At 47.7% G+C, this 21,960-nt stretch overlaps 2 protein-coding genes across 8 annotated transcripts in view; one reads left to right on the plus strand and one right to left on the minus strand.

Annotated features, from left to right (window-relative positions):
* Nucleotides 1–21,960, minus strand: part of LOC116845649 (3-phosphoinositide-dependent protein kinase 1) — a 429,458-nt gene that overhangs the window by 166,728 nt on the left and 240,770 nt on the right. Inside the window, exon 1 of one of the 5 annotated variants that reach the window (XM_032818603.1) lies at nt 4,719–4,832. The exons of the other annotated variants lie outside the window; for them this stretch is intronic. Coding sequence (XP_032674494.1) covers nt 4,719–4,817 — 99 coding nt within the window. The 5' untranslated portion in view covers nt 4,818–4,832. Of the gene's footprint in view, nt 1–4,718; nt 4,833–21,960 lie in introns of those variants that run through there. 5 annotated transcript variants of the gene reach the window in all.
* Nucleotides 1–21,960, plus strand: part of LOC116845656 — a 180,662-nt gene that overhangs the window by 123,616 nt on the left and 35,086 nt on the right. The window contains exons 4-5 of one of the 3 annotated variants that reach the window (XM_032818628.1): nt 5,814–5,910; nt 6,089–6,131. In XM_032818628.1, coding sequence (XP_032674519.1) covers nt 5,814–5,910; nt 6,089–6,131 — 140 coding nt within the window. Of the gene's footprint in view, nt 1–5,813; nt 5,995–6,088; nt 6,132–21,960 lie in introns of those variants that run through there. The other 2 variants (XM_032818629.1, XM_032818627.1) reach the window with 2 other exon arrangements.

Consider the following 21,960-nt stretch of genomic DNA (forward strand, 5'->3'; position numbering starts at 1 on the left):
ATATATATATATATATATATATATATATATATATATATATATATACACAGAAAGAAAGAAATTATTTTGAATATGGAACAATCCGTATTATCTCGCGCTCGCCCGTCGTATATTTGAGCTCTCGATAAGTTTTCGGAGAAGGAGCCGGGAGAGGAGAAGAAAGGTGGGCGAGTAGGAAGAAGTAGAGAGCGACGTTTCTGTCCCGGTCATTCTCCTGCGTTCCTATTTCTTCCTTTCTCGCCTCTCCGTGCGAATTATGAGTTCTTCGTCTCCGTGAGATCCATCGGGAAGAACCAATATTGCCACACCGAGTGATTTTAATTTTACACTTAAGGGAATCGACGTTGCCGGGTTTGCTCAAGTGCTACAGGATTTGAGGACTCGCCGCCCTCGCAATCCGTTTTCACACTTCTTCTCGTCGGCCGGCTGCTCTCCCCCGTCTTTGTACAACGACCGTATCTAATAATGCGGCGTGTAACAAAGAATTCCGCGCGCGAACGCTATTTTACTTGTATTCTTCTCGCTCCGTATTCGGTGAAGCGATTTCAACTTCACGCCCGAGATAATTAGTTCTGCATAAAAAAGCAACTCCACGTTCATCTCTCTTTCTCTCCACCCGTCCCCCTTCCCCTCTCTTCTCATTACGCGGTCTGTGTTTTCCCGATACCCCTCCGCGCCACCTTTATATAATAACTTTACGTAATCATATGTAACGCGCGAGAGTAGAAAAGTTAAACGTCCTTCGCGTTTCAGCGTTTTTCTCGTTTCCTGATACGTCTTCGTTCGCGCTTGTTATGAGCAACATTACAGCCGCGACTGCGGCGGCGTTATCGCGCTCGGGATTTCCTACGTTAATAAATCGCCAAATAAAACGCGCGCGGCTATGTTAATGAGACCGAATAAACGTCCGCGAAGGACGACAGACGGTTGCGCGGCCCAGTCCGGATTTCCATTGCTCGCTATCGATAACGCGTAAAACAGCAAATCGACGGGATACGACAAATATTGACCTGTTTGCATAATTCAATGGTCGTCATAAAACTTAGCCGCGGAGAACGGCCCTCGCGCTATTTCCTCCGCGAGGAAATACTCATCACTTTTCGCAGATAAAGCACCGCGCCCGTGAGCTCGCATGGGATACACGCACGATGACAACACGTAAACAGCAAGGTGGGCGCGACTTCTCAGCGCGTTTTAAATGCGCTCCGCATAATTAAAGAGTGAATTATTGCCGGGCGAAATCGCGGCGAATCGAGCGAGGAGGCACCGCATGCTCGACGCATTGTCGAATATTTTTCGTCCTCTCCTCCTCCCTCTGCTCCTCCTCTGTTGATTTTTACCTTCTCGCGTTTTGTCACCGGCAAGAAATATGCAATTTCAAGGTAAAGCGAGGGAAAAAATTGAATTATCGTTGTCGCGTCGCGCTTTCCCCTTTTTGTGCTAATTCACTCGCCCGCGCGCGCGCTGTATCGGAACGCGATTTATTTGCGAGATAAATAACGGCGGAGGTAATCTCGAGGAAATTACGCAAAACAAGCTTGGAGAGTATTATACGTAGAATCTCGCGTGCGTTCTCTCTCGGCCGAAAACAACCCAGGAGTCGCTTCTCGCGATGAAACGACGGATTTCATCGCGAAATGAAGAAAACAGTGGCGGATAACGAAGTTTCACCTGTAGTTTTTCGTGGACGCGCTTGCGTCACGTAAACGTTGCGCGTTCTTTTCCCGGCGCATTAGTCGCGGGTTAGACATCGCGGACGAAGAATAAGAAGGGAAAGGAGGAGTGGGACGGAGATGGCGGGAGAGAGGAAGAAAAAGACAGAGAGCGACGGAGGAAAAGGTAAACCAGACGATTTACACGAGTAAACGTACGCGTGCCGCCTGCGTGTCGCAGATAAGTTACGCTCTCGCAGTCGTTACTCTCTCGCCTTTCTCTCTTATTCTCCTACGTGTTCCCTATCGCCTTTTTTTCGCACCCGCACCCACGTGCTGTCGCCGTCGCCGACCAGTGTCGCTCAACTTCGCGCTCACGCGACACGCCGACGCGTTCTCGGAAGCTCTCTAGCGTCGGAGAATGGAATTTTCCTCCTGTTTACCGTGTGCGCCTCCGCGAGGTTAAAAGTCGGCCTCTTAACCCCAAACTTGCCGCCGCCGCCGCCGTCGCTCTGTGAGATATATCGCCGCCTCTCTCCGCGTCACGCCGATGATGCATGGTTTAAAATTCGAGCCTTTTTCTCTTGAAATCTACACGAAGCCTCCGCGAATAGCGCGATCTCCCCTTTTTAATCGCTTCCTCGTAATTGCGTTCACGCTCACGGTAATAGCGCGTCTCACGTGCGTAAACGATTATTATTATTCTAAGAAAAGCGAGATTATTCGCAAAATATCGCACGACGCTACGCAAATAGATATTATTTTGCGCTCTTTCCGGGATCGTAGATAAAGCTTCTCTCTCTCTCTCTCTCTCTTTCAGGCGTCTCACGAGACCGCCGTATGATAAATTCCGCGCATCGACGACAGTCGACCAGTCGCCAGTGTCGGTAAACAAGCAGTCGTACAAGGCGGGAAGAGGAGGAAGGAAGGGAGGGAGGGTCCCACTGGACGATTCAATAATTTCGGCAGAAAGTGGCCGGGGGAAATGGCTTTCCGGTGCGCACAATGCATCCGAAAATTGAAAAGATCCGCCGCATGTCGCTAAGCTCGAGGAGCGCGCAGCTATTTACGCTCACCTCCGCCCGTCTCTCCCCGGGTGCTCAGCCGCGGATCCTATTTTCTAGTAACTGGTTTTCCGCAGTCGGCCGCGCGCGTATTCCCGCGTATATTCGGCGGCGCTCGTCGAGGGTTGAAATATGAGAAAGCCATCGCGCGCCTGTCGCCCTCCCCGCGCGGATATCTCTGCGCGAATTCTAATTTCTGGCTCTCTGCACTCGACCGTCCCACGGGGAATCTCTCCGACGCGCCGGCACCGTGTGACATACGCGTTTAAAACTCGAAAGTGGCTCCGGGATATGCGAGACGTCGGGGGCGGCTGAGTATCGACGCTGGCCGGGCGGGTAAAAGCCGGGAGCGGCTATTCCGCGGCGCGAGTTATCGCACGACGGCAAATCGCGACTTAATGCACGTGGAACGTTGTGCGTCGTGCATTTCCGTGAACTCCTACGCAGAGGCGGCGATAAAAGATCCACAAATGGCCGCGGCTGAGCGCGGCAGAGAGATAGAAAGAGAGACCGGTCGAAGCTAAATCTTAATTCCCGACTTCCGCACCCCGGAGCGCGCGAGAAAGGGAGAGAACGAATAGGACGGGAATACTCTCGCCGCGGCAGTATCGCGTGTCGGAACTAAATAAAATATTCGGCAGTGCTTGTGTACGGTCGATCGCGCGGCCTCGTGAATAATCGAGATTAAGACTGCGGAAAGTAGCGCGCGCCGCCATTCCCGCGCGGCCCCTGTCCCCGATATAATAATACATCCTCGAGACGCCGCGTGTTTTCGAATCGTCCGGCGGAACGATAATCGGAGAACAAACGAGAAATGGCGAGTTTCCGTGCGCGATTTGGCAAGCGCGGTGTTCGCGGCGCGAACGGTGTTTCGCTTGGCCGCGTGTGGAGCCGCCACGGGCCTCGTGCGAATAACCTAATTTAGAACTATCCTCTCTTGGGCGCGAGAGAAACTCGGCGAGCACAGCGCGGCTCCTCCACCACGTCGCCGCGCGTCCCAGCCGCGTCACGAATCCTATTTTCTAGTTTTCCGCGACGAACTATTTCAAGCGCGCGGGTGCTCGCCGGCGCCGCCGTCACCGCCTCCGTCTCCGTCTTCGACCGAGTCTTGTCGAGACCAGAGGGAGGCGCCAGGAGGCGCTTGAAACACGAGAAACGTATCGCGACCCAGCGACGTGTTCCGCGCGCGCTTTCACGCCGTAAGGGCCGCGATCGCGCGGCAGCAGACTAGAGAATAAGAAAAACGCTCTGTGAACGAGCGAGCGGGACGAGGAAGCCGCAACTCTCCGTTGCAGCAACAAGTAACACAACTCGAGCAAAGTTGCGCCGCGTCGATAAGACAATTATTCGGGCCGCTTCGGAACAATGGCTTTTGTTGGATGAGGCGACGGCGACGAAGGGCTTACGGCAGACGATGTACGGCGCCGAAGATAAACGTCTTAGGACTAACGCGCGAGACACGTGTAGCGGCCGCGTTGGCGCAAAATTCACTCGCGAATGCGCACAGGCGTCCTTCGAAGTTTCCGCAAGTTGTTCTCGGGCGAAGCGAGCGAGCGCGCGAACGTCGCGACGCGTAAATAGGGCTCTGTGTTGGGGTGATGTAAGGGGATGAAGCGTGTATCGTCGTCGTCACGAGCTTGACGTATGAGCCTCGGCGAGTTACGCTCCGCGGGGTGTTTATTAGCCGTCGAATGTCGAAACGAATGTCGATAACCCATGTAGAACATGTGGAACAGAGTAAACCCTGTTGGCTATGTGGTTATGAATGCCATCTATGACTGAATGTACAGCCCTTGCCAATAGACTAGTCCTACCTATTCATATTATCCATCTGTCCCCCTGATTACCACCGCGAATTTCTAATTCCCGATTAATAAGTTGGACGATTCTATTACTGCTCGACCGGGCCGATAACAAGAAACACGCCGACTCGACACGACGCGACAAGGACCAGTTATGTTTATTGAGAAATGAGGAGATTACTTTCTGATAATGTACTCACGATACGTTCCGACGATCGCACGTCCCTATTTTCGACACTCCCGACACTTACTTCCGCACGAGATTCACTTCCGACAGACAAAAGACGCATAAGACGCATATGGTGGCTGCTCCACGCAAAGAGATCGATATTCAAGATGGCAACGCAATCGATTGCGCGTGGTAATGCGCGTAACGACGTAAACAGTGTCGCGCTCCTACGACAACGCCATCTGCACATTCCTCCCTCTTTCTCTTTTTCTCATTCTCTCTCTCTCTCTCTCTCTCTCTCTCTTGCCAAGATATCATGTCGCGAATGTTCCTAGTTTTCTCTTTTTCTCTTCGGATTATCACCGAATTTCTAATCTCGATCGACATCCGTGCAACTGATATGTGCTTGGAGAAGTCAATAGTCATGAGAGACACGCAGCTAGAGAGGAACATGGCTGGTCGAAAATGTCTACTTAATCTATCGAGAATCGATTTATCGAAAGCATCCGCGGAACTAAGTGATGGCGTTGTAGGCGCGCGACCATCTTCGTTCCTTTTGTGCAAAGCAACCGCTATTAATGCATGGATCGACATCATTCCGCGCTTCATATGCCTTTTTTTCTATCGAAAGTGAGCCTCGCGCGCAAATGAGTGCCGGGAGTGTCGAAATAGCGATGGGCGATCATCGGGTGTCGTAAGTATGTTATTAGGGAGTGATCTTCTCGTTTCTCGATATACAGTCCGATGCTTGTCGCGATGTTTCAATGACGTCTCCAACACTTGTTATTGCCATCGACTCATTCGAGTGGAATCGGACGATCATCGGGAATTAGATATTCAGTGATAATTACACGAATTAGGGACGAAAACGAAGATAAAATTACGCCAGATACACGTGATGCCGAATCTTTGTTGATCGTCATGCGAGAATTGTGAAATTTCAGGGTGATTGTCGTACTTTTTTAATTTCATTACGCGTATGAAAAAGAGAGATAACTTCAAGCATAATCTATGCTTGAATCTCGTATTAGTGATACTTTTGTACCGAGTTCTTGTTGTCAGCGAGCTCGAAATCGAGCAATTTCTCTATCATTATGATTGATTAGGAAAATATTCTTTGTTTCAGATCTGGTGCAGCTTGTAGCCGTGGCGAAGATATCCGTGATTCCGGTGGTTGCGGATACAGTGCCGAAGAATTCGGGCCAAGCAGGCTCGGCTCGAAGGTTTGTATACACATTTCCTGCTTACCTTTGTTTAACATTTTGCAATAAAAACTTGGGATCTAATTTCCGAAGTAAAATCGTTGGATTACGATCGCACAGAACCGATTCACTCATATACACACTTATCCGTTAAACTGGACCGTTAGAATTAATCAGCAACGCTATCTTTTTGTTACAGAATTGAAGGCAGAACGCGGCCGACCTTGAATCGGCAATGTTTGGTGAGTGAGAAAAGTTAAACGGCGATGAGTGCGCCATTTTCATGTATTTTACGTAGCGACCGTTTGTAAAAATTAGAAAAATATCGGAAGAGCTTTCATAATGCAGAGTAGGAGGATTCACGCGTATTTCGTCGGAGAGATTTTACGCGGGAAATTCTCATACGATCCGTCATTTTTACTCTGAAACGTTTCTCCCACGCGCGTGACTTCAACACCTGCGCTGATATTATACAACATAGATCATTGCGCGAAATTCCGCGGGAAAGTGCACTTTTAGCCGGTGCACGATAACACGAATGCTCGGCCAAGAATTCACTGTCAGCGTTGGGCCCGAATTATCATTTGAATTATAATACCAGCTGCCAACACATGAGGATCGATATCGAAAGTCCGGTGCGCAGAGGCGACCCGACGCAGAGTCGATCGCGACTTTCTGCGCGCGGCAGGTTGTTTCTTTCGCTCTTCGTGAGAGAGACTTCGCCAAGTGTCGCCGCGAGTGCAGAATACAATTCGCTTACTGACGTACATTCGTGCACGACGGAAAGCACAAGAGGCAAACCACGATCGCTCGAATTCAATCGCAACTATTGCGCAAACGCGACTATTATGTGCCGTCATTGCACAATGCAATTTTTGTTTATCGGCCTCTACGCCTCTGGTGATTATATTCCTCTCTCAGATTGAACGTTCACGTAACGCGGATCTGCCGGTCCTAGCTAGAGCCGCGATATCGCCCGTGACCCCGTTCTCCGTTTTGCGACGCCACGCGCGAGTCCGCCACGAGCTCTCGTACACACAGCCCGGACACAGACACACGCGGCCGAGATGTATTTCGGTGCGACGCAGTGCGGCGCAACGCGACGCGGGCGGATAATAAGGCGCAGCGGCGCGCAATAAACGGCTTTACGGCGGCTCGAGGAAGATGAGGATTTGATCTCGGTGGCGACGGAGGCGGCGGGCGACGCGCGTCCCTCGCCGACGGCTCTGCGGGATTGATTCGGCCGCAGTCGTATTCGCGGGCGAAATTTTGCGGAAGGTGCGAAATTCGCCGCGCTGTCTGTTAGTCCACGAGCCGAGAACCAAAAGACAGGTGGATAGAGATACACACGGAGAAAATATTGCATTTAAAAGTTACGTCAAAATTATGTCTTTACGCAATATTTTCTGTAAAACTGAACTGAGAGTGCGGTAAATTACTACACGGAGAGAATATTGTAATAAAAATTATAATACAATTTTAATACTCTTCGGGAATAGACTATGATAAAAATTATAATACGACATAGTAAAGTGATCGTAAATATAATAAAAATTACCATAAATGAAAATTATCATGTTTATGGTTATAGTAATTATCATTTTTGCTATGTTTTATTATAATTTTCGTAATAATGCCAGTCTATTCATAAACTAATGAAATTGTAATTTTTATTACATTATTCTGTCCGTGTATAAAAATAATAAATTCGACGATCTACTTGATATACGATATGAAAAATATTCAAGTACATGATTTTGTAATAAAAAAATCAAACGTGCGTAATATTTTTGCAACAGCAATCTCGGTCATAATTCTGTACGGTTCAACATTACAAAAATTTTGTTGCAATTTCTACCACAATATTTTCTCCATGTAAAAAGAGAGAGAAGGAGGGGACCGCCACTCTCTCGAGTCGCTCTCCCGCGCGACATAATCTCAAAATGAGATGCGCCGCTTGTTATTACGCCGGACACGCGCGCGATTCCGCATAATCGGGCGTGTTCCGTTGATGTTCGCGAGAGAAACGACGCGAGAGACGTAGGAAACGAGACACGTGGGGCGCGCTGTGTATATGCGTGCCATTCGAATTCTCGCCGACGGCTACCGATAGAGAAATTCTCTAGCGATCTTTAGACGCGTGTCACTCGAGGGTAGAAAGTTCTTACGTGAGAACCTACCTACCTACCTACCTATCTACCTACACCTACCTACCTACCTACCTATCTATTTACCTACCTACCTACCTGCCGGCCTACCTGTCTGTCTGTCTGTCGGCCTACCTACCGCGAGAGATCGTGTTAGCTAGATTTGTTTTTGTCGGATTAATATTCACGCTCGTGAGGATTAATAACGCCGCGCGATACGCGCGTGCGAGAGCCAATAAATTACCGGTACTTAGCTAACCGCTCGCGTTGCCGTCTCACGAGACCGCGGCACTGCGAGCCACGACGACGACGGCGACGATTCCCTTCGCCTCGTACTCCTTTATAACCTCCCCCGTCGCCTTTCTCAGCGTCCGCCCGCGCGCGACTACTTTCGGACTTCATTCCTAAGTAATTGTTGCGACGGAAACGGGAAGCGGCGTTCTCGCGGAATGAGGGTTGGGGTGGAGGGGGAAGTAAAGGGGGCGAGAGAACGGCGAGGAAGGACTTCATGAAGACCTCCTCCCCTCTCCGTCCCGCGTTCTCGCCCCCACGAGGCCGACAAATAGACCGTACGATGATACCTAAGATAATTGCAAAGAAGCGTCAACGAGCACGGCGCGATGTTAATAACGATGATTATGACGAAAGTACCGACTCTCCGGGGCCGGTGACGTCGGCGCGGGGATCTCACGGATGGAACCGGATGAAGTCGTTTGGATCTCCGGCGGCGGGTCGCCGCACCGCGCCGGCAGACGTGATGGATGAAAGGTGTTCCAGTTATGTGGATTTCGCCGTGCGGGATGATGAATGAACCGCGGAGAGGCGTCCGAGTTTCAACGTCGCGTCGAGAGATAGAGAAATGGAGGAGACAAAGAGAAAGAGAGAAAGAAGGAGGGGAGGAAGAACAAGGGGAAGTACGCGAGCGTAGCCGAGTTATGGAAGAGAGACGAAACCAAGTCGTTCGTATACGGCGGTTAATTGGACGACGAACCGAATCCAGATGACGGATGACTGTCGCCCGCTAACGAAACGCGCGCGCTGTCGAAACCGGAATACGCGTCGCGGAGCGTCTTGCGAAGATGTCGCTGTCGTTCCTTCGCGCTGTCAAAGTACTACGGGCCGATTCGTCGGCGCTCATTGCGACATTCCGAAGGACACGTCGCTATCATCGCGTCGCGCCACACGGAGACACTGCCTCAGACAGATACGTTTCTCCGGTTACCCTTGACGGCGAATCCTCATGTTCCCGAGCGATTTCTCGCGGCGCAAAAGAGCTCGCGCGTGTAAAAAGTAGCTTTGAAAGAAAGTTTCTTCCGCATTTGTCATAATTCGGAAGGCACATCTTCCTCGCCGACTTGAGGATATATTCGAATTTTTGAATATCCCGCGTACAGGCTTTTTATCGTGATTATTAGTGTCAATTTTCCAAGTACCAGAGTATCAGAGAGATTATTAGTTTCTATTATTATTACTGTTGATTTTTCCTTCGAGATTGTATTCTTCAATTTTTTATTTTACGCATAAAAATATCAAGATGATATCTTATTAAAATTCGATAGCAAAAAAAGTAGATCGTGGAATATTTAGTTTTTATATCAGAATATATCAAAATAAAATATGGAATATCTGACAGAGAGTTTCGTGTATTTTTGCACGTAAATTGAGAAAAGGAGAATACATTTATGTAAAGAAGAATATACGATCTTCTTAAAAAAGAAAAGTTTATATAAAGAAAATACAAGATTTCCTTTTGATTTCGGGTATAGAAATACACGCTGACAGCATTACTCGCGATATATGATATGTTCTATGACATGCTTACGATTTTATTTTGACCAAGTCAAAAGGAAATCAGAGTAGTGCTTCACGACGCGACGTTCCCACGTCAAGATTTTCCCGCTCAAGATCTTGGAAACTCGGTGAGTTGTCTGGGTCGAATTCGTTGGATTTGTTAGCATACTCTTGAGGTGTTCCACAATGCGTAAGACCGGCAGCCATGCCATGCCCCGCTAAGGTTTCGCTATTATTGGCTGACCGATAGGTTACCGTGTCAATCTGTCTAGACCGGCACGTGTCGCATGATCGATAACTGTACATATCCGCTATACATCCGTCTTACGATTACTGGCCTTCCTCAAACATAACAGAAGGTGCAGTCGCGAGTGATAACGCTGCGCAGTTTACGAGACGAACGTTGTTGAATCGAGCAACATTATTGGACCCTTACGTCATCGCGCGGACGATCCTGATCTAGTAAGATAACAGCACGATCGACAGATAAATCGCCTACTTTGGAAGTATTTGAAGTGAAAGTCCCTAGTACCACACGTTGTAAGACGTTCCCAAGAGATACCAGCGGGTAAAGTTCTTCTCCTCGATGATGCGTTGTATTAAAAAGGCGTGAACGAGGAAAATAATATTATCTCTACAAAGAGATCAATTATTGTCATCGTAATTCGACGTATATGTAGTAAAAAACAAACAGTAAAGAAAATCGTCGGTAGAAGCGAACTCAATTTTAGAGTTGTATATTCATTGAGAAAAAAATACTTGAAAATTTATTTGTATGGGACAAAAGTTTATTTCGCAGAAATAAACTTTATTTTACAGAAATTAACTGTATCTTACAAGAATATGAATTTTATATTTTAAAAATAAGTTTTCAAATACTTTTTTCTCAGTGTAGCGAAGCTATTGCTCTGATAGAATTATTCGTATTATTAAACAGTTAGATCGAATTTTTGACAGCTGAAGAAAACGTCATATATACAATTATTTCGTTTCGTTTTAGTTTGTACTGTTGACTAAATTTTATATTTGAAATTCTCCGACGTCACTGAACGTCGTATACTGCCGATCGGGCTCAATTTATACTCGATTTGATTCGATTATACAACCCGTGCGACGCGTAATTCTGAGACTCGATTTTTCCTCACTTCTTTCATGTCGGTGCAATTACCGTCAATACGTGACTGTTGGTGAGAGAAAATGGCAAAATTGAAAATGATAATAAGTGCAAACATGCGAAGTTAACAACGGCGAAAGAAGGGATCGCGCGACACGTCATTACGCTTTGCCTATAAATACATAATATTGGCGGTTCTCGCGAAGAGACACGGAGGAACTCTAAAAGCCGTCTCGCGAGGCAGTCCTGGGCAAACTTGATGTTAATTCAGCGGTACTGCGAATATTTGAATATTCGATCGCCGAGGCTCCGTGCGCGAGCGCGTGGTACACACGCGACCTGTGTATATCGCCTCACGTCGCCGGTACCAACCGGAGGCACCGAAGGTCTCCTCTGGGCGTTCTGCGAATCTCGGAGGATACGTAAACTAACGCGATGATCGCCGCCGGAGACGGGACGTGAAATCCCGAAAACTGGTCCCGCGCGACGCCCGCCGTTGCGATAATAAACACACGAAACGGACAGGACGTTCTTGACGTTCGCGTGTTTTTCCAATTCCACTGGCTGAGACGAGAAACGGATGCGACAAAGTTCTCGCGCGATATCGGAAGCACGAGGAGTGCGGGTGACGCGGCGGAGCGCATTGCGTCGTTATCGGCGCGGACGCGTTGTCGAGATAATTCATAAACATTCTTCAGGATCCCGAAGAGGTGCGACGCAGCAAAAGGGGGCAGCAGTTAGAAGGCCGGGGGCTTTGGATTTCTTCCTCGCTCCTCTCGCGGCGGCGGCGGCGGCGGTCGGGAAGCGCTTAAGAGATTAAACCGGACGGTTCAAAGTTCTTGTCTCCCGTGTAAACACCTTAATGGACCGTAGGAGCGGCTGCACCTGTTGCTTCTCGCGCTAAGACCGAAAAATATTTTCGAGATTCCAGAATTCCGAGGAACACGCACACATGCGCACATATATACGTAAGGGGAAGGGGCGCAGGGAGAGAATCTCTATCGGCATGTTTCCTATCTACTACGTCGGACGCTAATCGGGGGAGTGTCCTTTAGACCGAGCTTGCCTCGTCCTCGCGCGGCTATAAATAGAACTAACGTATGCTAAGCGCTGACGCGATAGTTAAATCGATTTCAGGACGACGTGAGTCCGCGATTTCTCAAACGATTCGCGCCTGAGAAAAGCAGAGGTGAATGCGACGATACCTCCGGATGTATCGTATTGCGCAGCCGGGAAGAGTGGTTCAATTCCAAGATTGGCCGCGGCCCGCGTGTGAGCGTAGCCAAAAGAACGTAATTTGATTTCACATCAGCACTAATTATTGTTGCATTAACGTAACTTAATGAATTCGCTGCGTTGTGCTGCGTTAATGCGGCAAATAAATTACGTTCTCCTTTGACAGCGATTCGACTCACACAGGCACTCACCCAGGTACAATCTTTGTCATTCTTGGAAGGCGGCTTGATTTCTCTTGCTTGAATTTTAACTAACTCGGGAAAGAGATGTGATCGTCGCTTGTCGCCTGAGAAAAATCTCAATTTTGAAATATGTACGAGAGAAAGAGAGAGAGAATCGTAATTTCGTTAATGATAATTCAAGTAATTGCAACCTCAGTAATTAGTAGATTCTGACGACTCCAGTTGCAGTAATCAGTCGTATTAATTGCAGAATTACACGTTTCGTGGAACGACAAAGAAGACAGCCTTGACGAGGTCGCGACGTGCCGAGCGATCGAGTCACTTGGACGCGTTTCGCGATGCGCCATCAGTTGCGATCTTTGCCGTGAGATCGACCGGCGGTAGCACGCGCGAAAGTCGAGTGGAATTTCAAACTCGTGCCTCCGGCGACGGATTCTTCCGAATCCAGTGACCAGCGACGAGCGCAATCAGTGGCGCCGAGGTCGTTGTATCGCGACTTTGCTCCGGGGACGTTATCCACGTGATAATTGCGTTGTTGTCGTCGAAAGATGTCTTGTCAGCGTCAACAAGGTTGAGCGAGGCGCCGATGACGGCGACGGCGGTTCTTAGAGCGCGGTGAATCCAACAATCGTTTCGAAAGCGTGAATCACCCAGGCAACTGGAACCGGTTCCAGTCAGATGTTGACGGCGGGTTTGCGGCCGTTGATAGCTAGAATTTCGCGTGTCGTGAGAAATAAAGAAAGAAAGAGAGAGAAAAAGACAGGCGCTATAAATACTTAGGCGCCGGTTTTCCGCAATTTCGCTGGAAACACGTCGCGCAAAAATACGCGCGGCTTGTTTACGGATCGCAGGCGGGACTCGACTCGGCGCTAATCTCATGGAGTTTTACTGGCGGTATCACGCGAACGATAACCAGCCTTCTGCGTGGACACGTGATTAGAGCAGCGCGACAAAGTGGCGTTGATGCGACAACAACGTTGTCGCGGAAACTTTGGTGTATCGCTGATTATCGCGCCGGCGCCTACGTCACCGCGAAAACTGACGTGCACGTCGCCGCTGGAAATATTCTCCGCATCGGCGTCGATCACTCGTTCTCGGCTCGTCGAGGATCCCGGCGACTCGCAGAGCTCGTTGATCTTTGGATTCGTACTCCGGCCGCGAGTCGAGAGATCGAGTATCGTGATTCCAATCGCCGTGTCATCTACGAGATGACTCAGGTTAACGCAATGTTACACGAGTGTCTCAACGACACGTGCGATAAATTCCGTTCTCCTTCTGTTTTCCTGCATCTCCCTGCCCCTCTCTCTCTCTCTCTCTCTCTCTCTCTCTCTCTCTCTCTCTCTCTTCCTTTTTTGTCTTGTTGTTTCATCACCGGATACGCACGAAGAGCGCGCGCGTGCGAATTCGTAGCCTTCGTATGCCTTTGAGAGGCAGGCTGACGCGTTGTTTCATCGCGCGCGCGCGGATGGGATCGCGAGTTATCTCTAAAATTCCATTCGTTTCCAAACAAGAAGCCGAGGTCGATGAACCCCGTCGACATGAAACGAACAGACGACCGACCGGCGGCTCTCTTCGTCGCGCGCCGCTCTTCAGGGTTAAAAGCTAACCGGACTACAGGTGGTCAACCCTCTCTCCCTTTCGCCGTGCGCTCCTTTCTTTCTTTACCGTTACGACGACAACGACGACTACGGCGAGAGCTATTTCAGGACCAAGTTCACGAGTCGCCGGTACACAAACGATCTACGCAAACAACGGCGAACCGGAAATTCTCGCGGTTGCGCGGTCACTTCTACGAATATTCCGGTATCCTGCAGGAGACTCGCGCGACGTTCCTCCTCTCTGTCACCTCTTTTTCTCTCCTCCTCTCTCGCGCATTTTCGTGCCGGTTCAGGATTTCAGTCGCCCTCCGCTTTTCCTCTCGTTCTCTCCCATTTTCTATCCCCTCCCTTCCTCCCTCCCTTCCCGTCACTCTCTTCCTCTCGTTCGTTTTTCCTCCCTCTCGTTTTCTCTCCCTTTTTTCTTCTTTGCGGCTTCGCAATTACCGCCGAGGCCGCGCTCGTGTAGCGTCAATTGCGCTAGAGAGTAAATTAGTTTGCCGATTATTTGACTACGTAGGTGGTCGTTCTCTCGGGCGAGAGGAAGAGAGAGAGAGAGAGAGAGAGACGATGGGAACAGTCAAGGTTAAGCCGAGGTCGGCTAAAAAACACGAATTTAAAAGCACGCGTATGCGAAGCTAATAGATTTCAAACAAACACTCCTACATGTGTAAGGTACGCGCAACCAACGTAGGGCTAACGCTGCGGGGTTGACGTTTCCCCGAATGGGATGTCGTGCCCGGACGCCACCGCGGGATATTCACCGGGGCAAGGATAAATAATCGGCTCGTTGTTCAACAGGCGAGAGCTAACAAAATCAACGAGCGCCGCGTGTAGTAAGAACGCACGACAACGTAATTTATAAGTCCGGTTCATTAACATGAAAAATTTCAATACGTATCTCGCGGGCTCTGATAAATATAAATAAATATTTCACCGCGTTACGCAACGATGCTATCGATATAGGCGAAGGCTGGCGCACCAACTATCTCTAGCCGATTATTAATATTAATCGCGGTTAGCGCGTGTCACGTCCACGCTGTTCGTCGTCGTCTCTCGAAATTACGATATATTCCATTCGAGCCGCGATTACAGCCACACGGGGATTATACCAATCTAGGTAAAGGCTGGGCGCGCGGGATGTATCGGCGGAGCAACTGGCCCCACTCGGGCTTTCGGTCGCTTCTTTACATTTGCACGTGTAATGGCTACTTACACAACGAGTGTACTTCCTTGAACCAATAAGTGTCGCTCGCGGGCTCGAGCGGAGACACCGTTATCGCTCTCTCGCGGTTCTCACTAGAATCCTCCCTACCCTTTCGTCCTCCACGATAAGCTCAACTCGAATTTTTTGAGACGCACGGTTGTTATTTACGTCTTTAATAAAGTTAACGCGCTCGCTCGCATGACTCGCGGCGAGAACCGGTTTGAGTGACTAGGCAGGAAAGAAGAGCTGATTAAGTTGGCGGCCGCGCGGGACAGAAGATAAGATGGTTCTCAGTGAAGTTTTGGGAAACGTCGGCGCCTTTTTATCGGCGACAGGAAGTCAATATTTTGATAGACTCCGTCGGTCGACGCAATCGATCAGCGATCTCTCTTTCTCCCCCCCCCTCTCTCTCTCTCTCTCTCTCTCTCTCTCTTTCTCTCTCTCTTTCTCGTGTAATTTCGATACGCCGGATTTTATAGTGACGCAGGATTTTCAATGAATTGATACAGCAGTTTATCTCCTATGTTGTCCGTTGTTTATAATTATATAAGATATTGTTGTGAGATAACGAGTGTGTGTGTATGTACAGACGCGTTTATACGCTCGTTTCATTCGCTCGATTTGCAGAAATTCGACATGATACTTTTTGCTGTCGACTCGACGCGACACAATAATTTCGATAGCGCGTCGCAGTGTCACGGGAATAAAAAGAATCTCGTGTTTTCTCGCGAGTGTGAAGCGCGACGAAACTCGTGGCGAATCGCCGTCGTCGGCGTTAGCGCGAATCGCAGTCGCAAGAAGTCGTAAAGCGGCTCGACGCAGGTGGAAACGCCAGTTTATCACGCGCGGAAGCGCTCGCGCTGCGCGACGACTGTCGAAGAAACCGCGCTGTGAATTCCCGTGTATCGCGTTTCTTCCTACTTTCAATGTCGCCCACGATGATTCGCGACAAAGCGAATCTCAGTTCCGCCCGCGACCGCGGTGACTGCGACGACGTCTGTCACTCAAGAAAATAGTCTTGCAGTCATAGCGAGAATTATCTAAATGCGAGAAATTAGCTAAGACGGATAAATGACCAACCAAGTGCACTGCGATATCGCAAATGTTTTTTCGCAAGTATCATATTTGATCAATATAGATGACAGAGACGGAATTTCAGTCTGAGCCATTTGCAAAATTCGCAAGCAATTTCAACTGTGACATTTAGAATTCTGTCTGGGCCAACGCGAAACATTTTTCAGAGCGATTATAAAATAATCTCAGCCGACTCTCGGGGCCGACGGTGCCGTATAATTCTGGCTCTAAATGTCATGAAAAATGAGTTGGAAAAATTGACAGGAAAATTGCGCAAACCCGCAATTATGTGCAAATACAGGGACGTGTGTGCGGGATGTGGATACCCACGTAATGCCTCTCTCCCTCTCTCTCTTCCTCCCTCCCTCCCTCCCGCGGTGCATGCGTAAGTATGGTGTGCGCGATTGCGCCTACTCGCGATACGAACGTCGTCGTCATCGCTGTCGTCGTCGTCGTCGTCGTCGTCGTCGTCATCGTGCATCGGTATCCACCGGCACGAGAATATATGCACGCCCACGAATATAGCAGAGACACGCCGACGTAAAACCAACAACCGCGCTAATCCGTAGACCGTAGAAGGCTGAAAGGCTATTGCGAGGCAATAAGGCCGGTTATGAGTACGTGGGTGCATACGCTCGGCGATGGTACGTGGGCGCACATACTACGCTCGCTCACTCGCAAGGACGTTCCTAACTATTGCGGTTTCCTCCACGAGCGCGCGAGAGCCTGTCACCCGCTCGCCAGTCCGTCCGTTCGTTCGTTCATCTGTTCACTCGTCCGTATGTACACGTCCGTGTCCCACTGCCGCATCTGTACGTTCAATAACGAGTGGACACGCGAGTAAGACGCTTTCTCCCTCTTTCTCCTCGTTCCTCCTTCTATCACCGACTATCAGGGTTCCTATTCTGGACGTATGCACTAAAAAAAAGAAATTTTGCTAGTCCAGATAGAATTCTAAACATCAAAAAATGTTAAAATGTATCGATATTGTTTTGTATCTGCTAGAAAATTGTCTGTGATACGTAGAATCGACAACAGCAACATTCTAGCAATATCTACAAACATATTTAGGTTCCGTTACCAATTACTAATCTAACCTTCATTGCTTTCATGGCCTTCACGGTAATCTGACCTTCATAGACGCCACAGAGAGATTTTCTTGCTAAATTTGACAAATAGTTCAAATAGGAATTCCATCTCTTTTATCTATATTGATTAGATACAAAACATATGCACGAGTTTTTAGTCATGTTAGTCATTTATCCATGTCAGCTAATTTCTCACATCTAGATCATTTTTGCTATGTGTATGTGGGACTACAAAACTATCTTTTTGAGTGTATCGAACGCTGGAATAAGGGAAAACGAATAAAGGAAAAAGTCCAAGAGTTTTGCGTGGATATTATCAAATATGAATGTATATGTGAGGATTTAAAAAAAAATAAACAAATAATAATTGACAAATAATTAATAAATCCACATTTTCTTACAATATAAATATCTAAAAAACATCTCAGAGATGTCTGAAAGATATTCTACTTATTTTAGGTGTCTTTAAGATGTCTCTGTGACATAGACATTCGTATTGTTTGAGAATATTTGATAAAATCCAATCAAGATTGTCGCAACGAGTATCGGATATTGAAATTTCCTCCATGCTTTCTAGATTCTCATCAAGCTGATGAAGTACGTGATACTCGTGTAAAAAACGAAACCTGGAATTAAAGAGGCACACTTAACGTTCGCTATGCGTTCGGAATAGTTTAGCAGAGTTCAGATTGTAGTCTTTCTGAGCAGGGAAGACATTTTAGAACGATTAACTTTGATCTTCATATAATCGATGGAGCGAGAAGTCCGATAAAACTAGTCTGACGAAAATTTTCAATCCAAACGCAAACACTGAGATCTTTATCTCTCCTCACGGAGAGGATCGTGTCTTCTCGTAATGTGTTTCGCGACATCCACCTCCTCGTGTCTTCTCGTAGTGTGTTTCGCGACATCCACGCTCCTCGTGCGCGTGGTTCCAATCGTAAACAGACGACACGCAGTGGCGATAACGATAAGCGGATATCGGAGGGCTAAATTCGGGGGTGGCCGATGACGCGACATCCGGCTCCGGTCTGGACGCGAATGCGACCGGATCCGGCTCTGCTGTCAGAATCCGATCGTATTTACATACAATTGGGCGTTATCCGGGCCGGGGTGCGCGGCTAATTTGCATGGCGCTATCATCGTCGGTGAAGCGAGGGGTGGCGGCCACGTCTTGCCCGGGGGAAAGATGCGCTTAATCAGCCCGCTGGACCAGATGCGCACCGTGCCGTTGGTGTGTCTGCTGGGACGTCTAGACATTCGCTTTATCGCGACTGACTGCGACGGCGTCTAATCTCGTGTTTAACTTCGACGCGCTGGAATTTAACGTGGTTGTGCGCGACACGCCGAATTATTCCGCCTGATTGCGACAACCCGGGTCAAAATTTTGGATCCATTTAACGTTTACTTTGATATTTTAAAGCCTGAGAGAAAGCACTGGGAAAAAATCTTTGATATTTGTAACTCGCACAGAGAAACGGTTGCTATAAATTATGTGTGGTCAAGAAAGTCATTTTCCTATTAAATTCTACTATAATGTTAAAGATAATAGCTTTGCATGTTACTATTATTACGACTTTTGTGTAAAACAACCAAAAATATGCTTGGGACCAAAAACGACCGTAATTTTGGTTAGATAATTTTTTTCTCTCCGTGTACATTTTGATTTTATTTTATCTACTAGCTTCGTCGAGGGCTTACAAACGTCATTTTGTCATTGCGTCTTCTATTATTTAGATGTGCTGAGTAGGACTTAAATTTTCTTGCCAATTAAATCTATACTGATTCTTCAGAATATATAAAAAATATTGGAAAGTTTAGGTCGAAAGTAGGACTAAAATTTCGATTCTTAAAACTCAATCATTTTTAGAAGGAAGGGAGAGGTGAAGTAAAGAAAATTATTCTTTGAATATTTGTGAATTTTTCGACCACCCGTTATGGATTTGCGTCTTGCTGTTGAAGTTGAATGCGAATATTGTAAATGCTGACGATATAAAATGCGAGCTCGACGCATGGGCGGTCTCCGCTTCGGTATCTCGCTCGAAGAGCACCACGTAACAAGCACACCGAGTGACTATGACTCCATCGTTGTTAATGATCGTAGTCCAGCGTCGAGCGTTTTGAAAGAAAAAGAAAACCTTATCTTTTATCCGCCTTATCCGTTTATCGATGCAGAGAAGTGAATGGAAAATATCGGCACAAAGATCGTAGACTAGGGTTCAAATTACATTTCCAAAAAGATAAGGGGAAAGATAAGTATTCGGAGTAAAAGCGGGTAAAAGCATGATATTAAGTTTACCCAATCTTATCTGGGATTTATATATATTGGCGCTAAAAGTATCACGCATCGACAGCCTCTATCTGCTCACGTCCGGTGTGTGCAGCGTGGCTGATAAATAAATTCCCAATACCATGTATTATCGCGAAGATAGAAGATTAAGAGTAAGTCCCCTTCTCCTCCTCGCGTTCCTCTCTCTGTGCCTTAAAAATTATCATTATATATTCCCCGAACGGGCCGTCGTTCTCGAGACGGCTCTCTCGAGAACGGTCGCCTATGGACAAACATCCTGTGGAAACGTTTTCGCGTGATTACCGTGCGGAGGACGCGCGCGCTACTTCCTCGGAATATATCGATTCGGCGCGAAGGTACACCCTCCAGCGTACGACCTATTTTCCTCAGGATCTCAGGCCGCGACCGAGGCGCGCGACCCGGCGCGACCTTTTCCGAGGGAACCCCGCGAAGGGAAAGAAATCGGATCCGTGGGAAAGAACGATCGGTGGATCGCTATCAACGCGAGCCGCATCTCTCGGCTCTCGCTGCAAAAATCACCGCGCAAGAATCTCGCGAATCGGCGCGGTTTGGTATTCCGCGATCCGCGGCGGTTAACTCTCAAGTGGCCGCGTGGGCGCACCGAATGCGCCACGCGTTCAACCCTTTCGCCACCGTGCCAGGTCTCTGGGTTTCTTTGTATCCTCACGCTGAGCGCAGCTACCTACTTTGTATCCTTTGTCTTGGCGACGGCAATGAACGACACTTAAATGGATTTAATTAGATAATTGTATTGTAAATTCTCTTTAAATTCTTTTAAATTTCTTTGAATATTTAAGTAATATTCGAAGAATCACTCGAAATGAACTCTTTGACTTTGAATCGTAGGGTGAATGGTGTCATTCAAAATTGAAGAATGAATCTGATACACTTCATCGTCGTGCGAACAGATTCACTCAACTCGAAAGTAACGAAAATAAGTGAAGGCCTAATAAGAGGTGAGATGTGTTGTTGGGTGCGATAACTTAAATTTCATTACGGGATTCATAATGAGATTGTCTGGTAATCTAAACGTACGTATCAATATGGCATTTGTATTAGGCGTAATATGTTAAATTATTATTTAATTACACTTTACAGTGGGCTCTTACCAGCTCTCTCATTTCTAGCTCATTTTCATTAAACTTGTTTGGAGTTAGGAGATATTTATTATCATTATTGAATTAAATATTTAATTAAATATTCATTCGTACAAATAAAAATCCACTCTAAATTCGATTCAATATTAGGCATTAATCGATGAAAATTTTCTTCAATCAAAACAACCGATAAATCAACAATCAAAATTAATTAATCGTCATATATGTAAGCACGAATAATTAGCTATTAATCCGTATATAAACAATCTCATCAGAGGTCTAATAATTAATTTCATCGATTGATGACGTCATTTGTGATTTTATACACGATGTTCTTGATTAATTTTGATTATATTGAGTGTCTGATTATATTGGTTGTTTTGCTCGAAGAGAATTTTCCCCGATTAATCGCTTAATCCTGGTTTGGGTAAGACATTCGCTCCCGCGATTCCAAGTGTTTTCAATCGTTTCGATTGAGATTTCACTCAGAAACGCAAAGATTACTTTCTTTTCGCGTCGCAGCCGTACAAAGCTGACAAGCTGACGTCTGCGACGAGCAAAATAACGACTGCGCTTTTGTAATTGCTATGCATTATCTCGAGAACGATAAGGCAACGCACGAGTGGCGCGTCATTGCGCGCGACCACATTTTTTTCGTTCGGCGCCCACTCGAAGGGCCGCGAAACGTCCCGATCGCGAACCTTTACTTTCTTCGAAGGCGCGCGCGCAAACACTCGTTGCTTTTCTAATTGCCGCCGGAGATAATAACAGCGCGGGCGGCCTGGTCCCGGAGAGAAACCGACGGCGCGATAAATATTAATGCAACCGATAACGGTTTCTCCCGATCCCGACATCGGTGCGTTTATATAAAAGGAGTACCGCAAAACTGCGCCCGCCGCCCGCCGTCGCGCATGATTCATTGAATGAACGTTTCTCAAAGTGCACGCGCGCAGTTAAAGAGCGAGTCCTTGAACGTTCTCACAGGCGAAGAATGCGCGCGCGAGAGCGCGAGAGACCGACCAACAAAACTTTTGCCAGTAGTTCCGTTAGGCCGCATTTCGCGAGAACGAACGGCGCATTTTACATACACACACGCCTACATACGCGCGCTGCTCATGCACACATGTGTAGACGCGTATCCTGCAAAGGTCGGCCGTCAGGATCAAGCCGAGGTCCTGGAAGCGGAGTAACGGTAAACGCTCCCGTCCCCCCCCCCCCCCCTTCCCCCC

The sequence above is a fragment of the Odontomachus brunneus genome, unplaced genomic scaffold (assembly GCF_010583005.1).
Source record: "Odontomachus brunneus isolate Ranch 3 - 2012 unplaced genomic scaffold, Obru_v1 Obru_scaffold_054, whole genome shotgun sequence".
NCBI lineage: Eukaryota > Metazoa > Arthropoda > Insecta > Hymenoptera > Formicidae > Odontomachus > Odontomachus brunneus.